This window comes from Heterocephalus glaber, unplaced genomic scaffold (assembly GCF_053883595.1).
Source record: "Heterocephalus glaber isolate CG9 unplaced genomic scaffold, H.glaber_assembly_v1.0 deba00001457, whole genome shotgun sequence".
NCBI classification, from domain to species: Eukaryota; Metazoa; Chordata; class Mammalia; order Rodentia; family Bathyergidae; genus Heterocephalus; species Heterocephalus glaber.
Genome location: NW_028258305.1, coordinates 31,302,905 through 31,314,968, shown reverse-complemented (window position 1 = coordinate 31,314,968; position 12,064 = coordinate 31,302,905). Strand labels below are relative to the sequence as shown.

Sequence of the window (12,064 nt, the reverse complement as noted above, 5' to 3'; positions counted from 1 at the left end):
CCACATATTCAGCAGTTATGGTGTTCTTCATTCCTCCATGTAGATTCATATCTCCATCTGGAATCATTTTCTTTCTGTCTGAAGAAATTCCTCTAATATTTATTGTAGTGCAGATATACTGGAGATTATTTCTCCCAGGACTTATTTGATAGAATTTTAGGCTGACAGATTTTTTTCCTCTCCATTCTTTAAAAATGTTCCTCCATTGACATTTAACTCACATAGTTTCTGATAAGAACTCTGTTGTATTTCTTATCATTACTTCTTTACTTGTAACATTTTTTTGTTTGGTACCGGGGATCAAACTTGGGACCTTGCGCTTGTGAGGAGGCAGCGGCACCACTGAGCTAAACCCCTGGCCCTGTAACAACATTTTTTTCATTGGTTGCCTTTAAGGTTATCACTGTTTTTTAGCAACTACATTATGATATATTTTGTTGCCATTTTCATTATTTTTGATTTGTTGAGTTTTGAGGATCTGTGAATTAATAGTTACTTGAATTTGAAATATATCAGTCTTTATTTTTTCAAATATTTTTATGTAGCATTTTTCTTTTTCCAAAATTCCAATTGCATTCATGTATGCTTTACACAGAATTGTTCCATAAGTAACTGAAGCCCTTTTTGTATTTTTGTAGTCTCTTTTCTCCTCTGCATTTAGGATAGATTCCATTGCTATACAATAATTCCAATAATGCTTCTGTTCACAAACAATTCAGTTCTCAAAAGCATATGATAAAATTTTGGTTCTGTTCACAAACTCCACATTGAGTGACAAACAACCACAGCCATCTTCCCCCATAAACACAAATATGGCCCAGGGTTGGGGATGTAGCTCAGTGGCACTGTGCCTGCCTGGCAAACACAAGGTCCTGAGTTCAATTCCTGGTACAAAAAAAAGTGGCCATATTCCAAGATTGTAAAACAAGTTAAATTCATGAACCAAGGCACCACTGTATATTCAAATTCCCCTGTCTTTTCTTCTTCACAATCTAATTTACTATTTAGTCATCCCGTGTATTTTTTAATTCAGATATTATAGTTTTCATTCAAAAAACTTTAATTTGAGTCTTTTATATCACCCATTTCTCTTCTCATCATGTTTTATTTATTTATTTATTTTTGGTACCAAGGATAGAACTTGGGACCTTGCCCTTCCATGGCAGGTGCTGGAACCACTGAGCTAAATCCCTGGCCCTCATCATGTTTATTTTACTTTACATCTTTGATCATATTTATATAGCGTATATTGTCTCTTTTAAATTATTTGTCAGCTAATTCCATTAGCTTGGTCATTTATTTGTTTGCTTCTGTGAATTATTTTTCCACTTGGCTATATGCTTATATGCCTGAAAAATTCTTTAGTGAATGACAGACATAATGTTGAGGGCTTTATTTTGTTAACTTACTTTTTATTTTCAATTTTCATTTTTATTAGTAAATTTCTGCAAAATGTAATGATTACATTGATTATGGGGAGTTGGTATGTAACACATCTTAACTCTTTTTTCATTGCATTCCCTTCCTCTTCCTCCTTCCTCCCTCCATGTCTTGGTCCCCTTCCCTTTGGCAAAAGATCTATTTCTATTTCCTATTATTTACCTTTTATTTTGTTCTATATTTATATTTTGGGATTCTCATATAAGAGAAACTGTGCAATATTTTAAGCTTGTGTAACTGATTGTTTTCACTTAATATTATGGTCTCAAGGTACATCCATTTTCTTACAAATAACTCATGTTTATCCTTCTTTATGGCAGTCTAGTAGTCCATGGTTCATGTATCCCAGTACCAAAGAAAGGATACAAGAACAAAAGAGGTTAAGAATAGGAAAAGTGGACTGGGGATTTAGCTCAGTGGCAACTTCTTGCAAGTGCAAGGTTCTGAATTTGATTCCCGGTACCAAAAAAAAAAAGAGAGAGAGAAAGAGAGAGAGAGTAGGAAAAGTTTACTGAGAGAAAGCTCCTGAGAGGCAGGAGGTCCCAAAAGTGAGTTGCTACTGAGGCTTTTGTCAAGGGCATTTTATGTAGCAAAATTACAACTTGGGTAACTATGGATCAAACGTTAATCAATCAATAGGATTACAGGTATAGTTGTTTTCATAATGTTGGTCCAATAGAAAAGAGAGGCACAAACCAACGGTATAAGGTAGGCATCATTAACTTTAGTTTATCTATAACTTCTAAGCAGGAAGAACAAAGGCATTTCAGGAAAGGAATGAAAATATGGGTCACGTGTTCCGATAACCTACCTGTGCATCTGATGCCTTATCAAGTCTTGAAGGACCAGATGGTGCTAATTACAGTATAATCTCAAGCTGGCTTGTACACCTGGCTCTCTGCAACTGTGCTTCCAGCTGGCAATTTCGATGTCTCATCTTCTGCACTGACCCCCTAAAGGGCCCAATCCATATCTGACTGCCTATTAATTTCTATCTAACGTGGCTGTCTATAATAATATGATGTTTTAAACTCTTTCCAGAAGATACCTAGAAGGGGAATAATGGGTCAAATGGAATTTCTAGCTTTACTTTTTTGAGAAATCTCCATACTGATCTCAATAATGGTTGTACTAGTACTTTACATTGTCACCAACAATGTAAAAGTGTTCCTTTTTCCAGGCAGCCTTTCCAACATTTGTTATTATTTGATTTATTGATGATAGCCATTCTTTCTGGAGTAAAATGAAATATCAATATTGTTTTAATTTGTATTTCTGTAATGGCCAGAGATGTAGAACATTTTCTTCATGTACTTATTCGCTGTTTGTACTTCGTCTGAGAAGTGTCTATTTATTTCTTGCCCATTTTTGATTGGGTTTTTATTTTGTCAGGGGTCTAATTTTTTTTGAGTTCTTTATATTTCCTAGATATTAGTCCTCTGTCTCAGAAATAGCTGGTAAACTTTTTTCCAGTTCTACATTTTGTTTCTTCACTCCGTTGGTTGTTTCCTTTGCTGTGCAGAAACTGTTTAATTTGCTATGATCCCATTTGTTGATTGTTGATGTTATTTCTTGTGTGACTGGGGTTTTGTCCAGAAAGTCCTTGCCTGTGCCTTGGTCTTTAGAATTTTAACTTCCAGCAGATTTCTGCTGTGTGCATTTAGATCTTTGTTCTATTTTAATTTCAGTTTGGTAGATGATGAGAGATATGGGTCTAGATTCAATCTTCTGCATGTGGATAGCCAGTTTTCCCAATGTCATTTATTTATTTGCTTTTCTTTTTTCCAGTACCAGGGATTGAACTAATGACCTTGCGCTTGCCAGGCAGACACAGTGCCACTGAGCTACAATCCGGACCGGGTATGTAGTGCCGTTTATTTAAAAGGCTATCCTGCCAGGTGTGGCGGTGCACGGCTGTAATACCAGCACTTGGGAGGCTGAGGCAGGAGGATTGCTATGAGTTTCAGGCCAGCCTGGGCTACATAGAGAATTCAAGGCCATCCTGAACTACAAAGCAAGACCCTGTCTCAATAAATAAATAAATAAATAAATAATTAAATGCTGTCCTTTCTCCACTTTATGTTTTTGGCCTCTCTGTCAGATAGCTGAATATGTCTGGGATTGTTTCTGCATCCTCTATTCTGTTGCATTGATCTACTGTAGCTTTGTAATATAATGTGAAATTCTTGATTGTGATGCCGCCTGCTTTGTTCTTGTTGCGCAGGATTTGCTTTTGTTATTCTGGATCTCTTCTGGTTCCACATGAATTTTAGTATTGTTTTCCTTAGTTCTGTAAGGAATGCTGTAAGGAATGTATTTTTGGTTGAGATCACATTCAATCTATATATCAGTTTTAGAAGGATGGTCATTTTGACAATATTAATTCTTCCTATCTAGGAACAGGGGATATCTTTCCATTTTCTAATATCTTCTTTGATCATCTTTTTTTCAGAATACTGTAGTTTTCATTGTAGAGGACTTCAACTAGTAGCTGTTATCATCGGCATCATGCACTTAGTGCTATTTCTGGAGATATGCAGATTGCAAGAGTTATGAGGTCATGGAAGCCTCCACCCACATTTCAAAGGAAGGCCTTAGAGGGGTCATGAAACAGTAATGCTTAAAACTGTGAAAATGAGATTGGAGAGCCCAGGAAGTTGGAAAAACCAGGACCACCTGTCGAGGAAAACTGCAGGCAGTGAGCAGAGCCAGCTCAGGAGAAAGGCCTTGGGGGCTGCAACCAGCAAGTCCATACAGGCAGGGCTGCTGAGCCCTTTGGAACTCATATCTCACTGCAGCTTGCCCCAGGTGCTGAACATGGAGCTACAGGATTTAATATTTGCCCTGCAGATGTTTGGTCTTGCTTTGGTCTTATTTCTTTCCATCCCCTAATTCCTCCCTTTTGAAATGGGGCTGTTTATCCTGTGCCATTGTATATTGGAAGTATTTAACTTCCTTTTTTATTGTTACAGGGCTCACACCCAAGAGTTTGCTTTGTCTCAGAGGAGACATTGGACAATCTTTTTAGCAATGCTGGAATTGTTAAGACTTTGGTGACTCTTTGAGAGGGACAAGTGCATTTTGCATAATGAGATGGACAAAATGTATTTTGCATAATGAAATAGACATGAAGCTTTTAGGGGGTGGGGCAGAATGTTATGATTTCTGTCTTAGTTACTTTTCTCATTGCTGAGACAAAATACCTGATACCCAAAGTTAAAGAAAGAAAGATTTATTTTGGTTCACAGTTTGTAGAGGTTTCAGCCTTTAGTCAGCTGGCTCAAGGCAAGGCCGAATGGCAGAGGGACATCACAGAGGAAAAACAGTTCATAGCAGAGCAGGGAGGCAGGCATCTCTTTTCATTTTATCCCATCCAGACTACAAGCCTTTTGGGTGATGCCACCCACACGCAGGGTGGGCCTTCCCATTATCCACATCCAGAACTGTGATAAACTAATTAGTGGACTAACCCAGTACCACACACCCTTAATCCCAGTATCACATATCCTAGATCCAGCCACCTCTGAAAAGCACCATCTCTGAGCACATGAGGCTTGAGGGGATATCTAGATACAAGCCATAACAGTTTCAATCTAAAATGTCCCACAAAAGTCTCTTGTTTTTAAAGGTGAGGCTTTTGGAAAGTGATTTGGTCATGATGGCACAATACACATCAGTAGATTAATCCACTCATAAGTTCATAGTTGAATGTGCTGTTAGGAAGTGGGAAATAATTAGAGTTGGGTCACTTTAGGGCTGTGAGCTCTTATTTCTGGCTGCTTCCTTTTTTCTGTTTGCTTCCTCGCTACTATGGATTAAACAACTTTCCCCTGCCATGTTCTTCTACCATGCCAGTTCTGCTTTGGAGCCAGCCAGCCATGGGCTGAACACTCTGAAATTGTGAACTAAAACAAACTTTTCCCCCTTTAAGTTGCAGGTGTTGCGAATTTTGTCCCAGCCATGGAAAAGTGATTAATATATCTGTCTATCTCCTTTATATTTTTCTATTGCTATATTCTCTTTTACCTATTGATTTTAATTGTCCCTAATATTTTCTACATATTAGCCTTTTATTTAATAATTACCTTCTGTCATGCCATTTCACATTTTTTTGTTTCACTTTGTTAAAGATGACTGGTTACCAGAAGTTTTACATTTTAACGTAGCCAAAAATAGAAATGGTTTCCTTTTCTGTTTCCTTTTGTTTTCTGTTTAAGAAAATACCCATTGGGTAGAAAAACACAATGCCTTGTATTTGCTTCTAAAAACTTAATGTTTTAAATTTTTTTAAACACGTAGAGTTTTAATTCCTAAGGAATTTATTTTTGTGAGTGATATAAAGTAAGGATCTAATTTTATTTTTCCTATATCATAGCCCATTGCCTTAGCATCAAATATTGAAGTTTATTTTTATGATGTGCAATGCCACATCTGTCATATGTGAAGAGTCCTGACATGAAAGGGTTAGTTTGGTGGCTTTATTTTATTACACTGGTCTTTTTGTCTTCTCTTTCACTAATGCGGTCTTCGGTGTTAAAACCCAAGCCTCTGTATTAGAGAAAAGTCCCTCTGTGGCAGCTCAATATCATCTCTGATTTTACTTGTTCTAGTTCTCTATTCCATCTTTGCTTTTGGTTTTTGACAACTCTGCTTACTTTATTGAAAGATGAGATATGCACAAGAAGAATTTAAAGAATTTTTATCTATCATTTCTTGGCATTTTGAGGGAAGAGTTTTCAGTTTATCTAATTTATCACACTCCCAGGAATCTTATAATCTTTCTCGAAGCAATTGTTAAAGAGTTCTATGAATCATTCTATTCTTAACTGCACATAGCTTAGTTTTAGAGCAGACGTAGGTACAGTGTAAAAAATAGAGGAAGGAAAACTAGCGGTAGGGGAGGGGAAAGGGAAGTAAAGAGAAATAAGATGTGTTATGTACATGTACCAACTCCTCACTATGAATATAATCATTATGTAAAGCAAATATGAAATAAGGAATTGATAGATGGCAAACAAGAAGGAGATTCTTTCTAGAATATTCTCTTCCTTGTGTTGGTTCCACATACTGTAACTACTTGGGCGTCTGTGGCAGAAAAACTTTTTTTTTTTTTTTTTGGGTACCGGGGATCAAACTTGGATCCTTGCACTTGCAAGGCAGGCTGCGGAACCGCTGAGATAAATCCCCAGCCTGCAGAAAAACCTTTATAGCAGAACAACACAAACACTTACCCGCAACTTTTTTTTTTCTTAAATCCTTTTATTGGTACATTTTAGGTATACAACACGTTTACATTTATCATTAGGTGCTTGTACCTGTACATGATGTATCGTGGTTCTTATTTTTTCCCCCATTACCTGTGCACCCTTCACCCCTCCATGCTTCCCTATTTACATAGACTTTGTTTCCATTTTTTTTCTTTTCTCGTAATTTTTCCTTCTTTCCTTTCCCCTTCCCCTCCCACCACCCCTACACCTTTGGACCTTTTCTTCCTATTTCAAATTATCAATTATTCATTTAATCATTTTAATCCTTATTTACACTTTCAGTTTCTCACACTAGAGAAACTATTCGGTATTTACACATGTGTGTCCTATTTATTTTACTTAAGAGTATGGCCTCAATATGCATCCATTTAGGTATAAATGTCTCTAGTTTTTCATTCTTTATGGCTGAGTAGTACTCCATTTTATTAAAAAAACCCACATCTTCTTTATCCAGTCTCCAGTTGATGGGCACGTGGGCTGTTTCCAAGCTTTAGCTATTATACACTGTGCCGCTATAAACATGAGTGCACATATAACACCGTGGTATGATTCTTTTAATTCTTTTGGGAAGATACCCAGCAGGGGAATAGCTGGGTCAAATGGGACCTCTAGCCCTAGTTCTTTGAGGTATTGCCACACTGATTTCCAAAGTGATTGCACCAGTCTGCATTCCAGCCACCAGTGGAGCAGGGTTTCTTTTTCTCCACAGCCCTGACAGCATTTGTTATTGGTTGATTTCATGATAGCAGCCATTCTTTCTGGGGTGAGGTGGAATCTCAGTGTTGTTTTCATCTGCATCTCTCGAATGACCAGTGATGTTGAACATTTTTTCATATATTTATTTGCTGCTTTTACTTCTTTGTCTGAGAAATGTCTGTTCATTTCAGATGCCCATTTTTGAACTGGGTCTTTGAATTTGCAGGGTCTGATGTTTGCAGTTCTTTATATAGTCTAGATAGTCCTTTCTCTAAGGTACAGCTGCTAAAATTTTTTCCCACATTGTATGTTGTCTCTTAGCTCTGTTTGTGGTTTCTCTTGCAGTGCAGAAGCTTTTTTGGGGGAGGTACTGGGAATCAACTTGGGTCCTTGTGCTTGTGGGGCAGGCAGCAAAACCACTGAGCTTAATCCCCGGCCGTAGAAGCTTTTTAATAAGAGGAGATCCCAGTTGTTAATTCTTTGTGCTAGTTCCCATGCTAATGAGGTTTTGTTCATAAAGTCTTTTCCTATGCCAATGTCTTCAGGAGTTCGACCTAACTTATCTTTCAGCAAGTGTAGTGTTTCTGTCTTAATATTTAGATCTTTAATCCACTTCGATCTTAGTTTAGTGCATGGTGATAGGTATGGGTCTAGTTTTAATCTTTGGCAGGTTGAAATCCAGTTTTTCCAACACCGTTTATTAAATAGGCTATTTTTTCTCCAATGAGGGTGGTCGGCTCCTTTGTCAAAGATGAGGTGGCTCAGTATGTCTGGAGTTGTTTCTGCACCTTCCAATCTACTCCACTGATCTTTTTTTTTTTTTTGCCAGTACCATGATGTATTTATCACAGTAGCTTTGTAGTATAGTTTCAAGTTGGGGATTGTGATACCCCCTGCCATGTCTCTGTTGCCTAGAATTGCTTTAGCTATTCTAGGTCTCTTCTGGTTCCAAATGAATTTTTGGATTATTTTCTCTAGTTCTGTAAAGTATATTGTTGGAATTTCAGTCAGCATTGCATTAAATCTATATAGTAGTTTTGGAAGTATGGTCATTTTCACTATATTGGTTCTTCCTACCCAGGAACAAGGGATGTCTTTCCATTTTCCTATATCCTCCTCAATCTCCTTTTTCAGGGTGCTGTAGTTTTCAGTGTAGAGGTCTTTTGCTTCCTTTGTTAGACTGATTCCTAGATATTTAATTTTTTGGATGCTATTGTAAAAGGAATTGTTTTCCTAATTTCTCTCTCAGTCTGTTATTTGTGTATAAGAAGGCTATTGATTTTTGAATGTTTACCTTGTATCCAGCTACTCTACTGAATCTGTCAATTAAGTCTAGAAGTCTTTTGGCAGAGTTTTTTGGGTCTTCTATATAAAGTATCACATCATCAGCAAATAATGACAGTTTAACTTCTTCCTTTCCTATCTTTATTCCTTTTATTTTTTTCTTTTTTCTAATTGCTGTGGCTAAAGTTTCCAGAACTTTATTGAACAGGAGTGGTGATAGTGGGCATCCTTGTCTTGTTCCTGATTTTAGCATGAAAGTTTTCAGTTTCTGACCATTTAGTATGATGTTGGCTGTTGGTTTTTCATAGATAGCCTCAATCAGGTTGAGGAAGACCTTCTATTCCAAATTTCTGTAGGGTTTTTATCATGAATGGGTGTTGGATTTTGTTGAATGCCTTTTCTGCATCTATTGAGATGATCATATGGTTTTTGTTCTTGACTCTGTTAATATAGTGTATTACATTTATTGATTTAAGAATATTGAACCATCCTTGCATCCCTGGGATAAATTTGACTTGGTCAGGGTGTATGATCTTCTTGATGACCCTCTGGATTCTGTTTGCCAGTATCTTGTTGAGGATTTTTGCATCTATGTTCATTAGGGAGATTGGCCTGTAGTTCTCTTTTTTGGCTGGGTCTTTCCCTGGTTTTGGAATCAAAGCAATACTTGCTTCCAGGAATGAATTTGGAGGCATTCTTCCCTTTCAATTTCATTGAAAAGTTTAAAGAGTAGTGGCAATAGTTCTTCTCTAAATGTTTTGTAGAATTCATCAGTGAAGCTATAGGACCTGGGCTTTTCTTTGTTGGTACATTTTTAATTATGTTTTCAAGTTCACTGATTGTAATTGGGGTGTTTAGAATTTTTATCTCTTCTTTGTTCAACTTTGGTACTTCATATGTATCTAGAAATCTGTCCATTTCTTCTGTGTTTTCCATTTTATTAGAGCACAGTTTCTCGAAGTAGGTATTGATGATCCTCTGGATTTCTGCTGGATCTGTTGTGACTTCACCTTTTTCATTCTTAAATGCATGTATTTGAGCCTTTTCTTTCCTTTTTTTGATAAGTTTGGCTAAAGATTTATCGATTTTATTTATTCTTTCAAAAAACCAACTCTTTGATTCATTGATTTTTTTTTTTTTGTATCATTCTCTTAGTCTCCATTGCATTGAGTTCTGCTCTGATCTTTACAAATTCCTCTCTTGTATGAGCTTTGGGTTTGTTATGCTCTTCTTTTTCTAGGAGCTTGAGGTTCTGCATTAGGTTATTTATTTGAGTTCTGTTTTCCTAATATGGGCATTCACTGCTATGAATTTCCCAAATAGAACTGCTTTCATTGTGTCCCATAGATTCCTATATTTTGTACTGCCATTAGTATTTAATTGTAGAAACTGTCTAATTTCTTCTTTAATTTCCTCTGTCACCCATTGGTTGTTCAGGAGGGTGTTATTCAATTTCCATGTGTTTGTGGGGGTTTTGCGGTTTCTTATGTTATTGATCTCCCATTTTATTGCACGATGGTCTGATAATATACAGGGGGAAACTTCAATTCTTTTACATTTACTTAGACATGTCCTATGAGCTAGCATGTGGTCTATTTTGGAGAATGACCTGTGTGCAGCTGAAAAGAATATGTATTCTGATTTTGTGGGGTGGAACACTCTGTAAACATCTATTAAGTCCATTTGTTCAATAGCTTGGTTCAGTTCTAGAATTTCATTGTTAATTTTTGGTCTAGATGATCTGTCTATTTGTGATAGTGGGATATTGAGGTCCCCCACTACAACTGTATTAGTGCTTATTTGGTTTTTCATGTCCATTAATATTTGTTTTGTATAGTTGGGGGCATTTGTATTTGGTGCATATATATTTAGGATTGTCATCTCTTCCACTTGGATTGTTCCCTTCACAAGGATGTAGTGACCATCTTTGTCTCTCTTAATTAGTTTTGGTTTGAAATCTACTTTGTCTGCAAATAAGATTGCTACCCTGCTTTTTTCTGGGTTCCTGTCACATGGAGAACTGTTTTCCATCCTTTTACTTTCAGTCTATGAATTTCTTTTTGAGTTAGGTGTATTTTTTGTATACAGCATATTGTTGGATTTTGCTTCTTAATCTATTCTGCCAGTCTATTTCTTTTGATTGGTGAATTGAGGCCATTTAACATTGATGGTTATAATTGATAGGTATTGATTTATCCTTGTCATGATGTTTTACTTTTGTTGGCTCTTTTATTTCTTAGTTTTCCCCCTTTCCCTTTAGTTTCTCACCTTGCCTGGTGGCTTCCCTCTGTTGGGCCTCATGGAGTTGTGACCTTCATTGTTTTTTTCTAGGATATTGTTTAGAATTGCTTGGAGTGCTGGTTTGGTGTTCATGAAATTTCTCAGGTGTTCTTTGTCGTAGAAGTATCTAATTTCCCCATCGATTTTGAAAGATAATTTTGCAGGATACAACAGTCTAGGTTGGAAGTTATTTTCTTTTAGGGCTTGAACTACTTCACTCCAGGCTCTCTTTGACTTGAGGGTTTGTGTTGAGAAGTGTATTGTGGTTCTGATAGGCTTTCCTTTGTAGGTGATTTGTTTCTTTTCTCTAACTGCTTGTAGAATTTTGTTCCTCTGTTGGGTTTCTGGGATGTTGACTATTATATGTCTAGGTGTAGATTTTTTTTGATCATGGCTAGTTGGAGTTCTATATGCCTCACTTATCTGTATGTCCAATTCTCTACCTCTGTCTGGGAAGTTTTCAACAATTACTTCTGTGAACAGTTTTTTTTATGTCAATTGTGCTTTCTCCTGTTTTTTTGTGGACATCTATCAATCTTATTTTATTCTTCTTTGCATCATCTAGCAGCTGCTGGATTGATTTCTCGTGATCCCTCACTATTTTTAAGAAATCTCTGTTTTAATGGTCATTAACTGCAATCCTGTCTTCTATATCGGATATTCTATCTTCACATTCCCTTAATCTGCTGTGCATACTTTCAATGGAGTTTTCAATCTCCTGGATATCTGTTTGAATCTGTTTCATGGATTCTATTTCTTTCTTATGCTGGGCATTCATGGCTCCCAGCATGTTTCTGAGCTCATCTATTTTTTTTTATCTGTTTCTGTTCTAGAGTCCCTAATCATGTCTTTCACTCTACTCACCATCTCTGTAGTTATAGGAGATTATTTCTGTTTTGAATTTTTCTAGGGCCTCATTCATCTGTTTTGTTACTTCCTGTCCTATCAGTCCAGGGTGACCAGATGGTTGATTATCAGACGTTTCCACCTCGTTTCCTCCAGAATTTACCCTTGGTGGGGTGGAAGTCTGAATTTGTTTCTTGCTTGAATGTCTTCTCATTTTTGTTTTTAGTACTGTCCTTGGTTTAATTCCTGGG

At 36.8% G+C, this 12,064-nt stretch overlaps 1 protein-coding gene across 5 annotated transcripts in view; it reads left to right on the top strand.

Moving 5' to 3' along the window:
* Window positions 1–12,064, top strand: part of Cebpzos (CEBPZ opposite strand) — a 69,273-nt gene that overhangs the window by 7,046 nt on the left and 50,163 nt on the right. For 4 of the 5 annotated variants that reach the window (XM_087216143.1, XM_087216142.1, XM_087216140.1 and 1 more), the window contains exon 2: window positions 3,229–3,300. Coding sequence is in view for 1 of the 5 variants with exons in the window: in XM_087216139.1 (XP_087072265.1) it covers window positions 4,057–4,248 (192 nt within the window). In the remaining 4 variants the exon portion in view is untranslated. Of the gene's footprint in view, window positions 1–3,228; window positions 3,301–3,892; window positions 4,249–12,064 lie in introns of all 5 variants that reach the window. The other variant, XM_087216139.1, reaches the window with a different exon arrangement.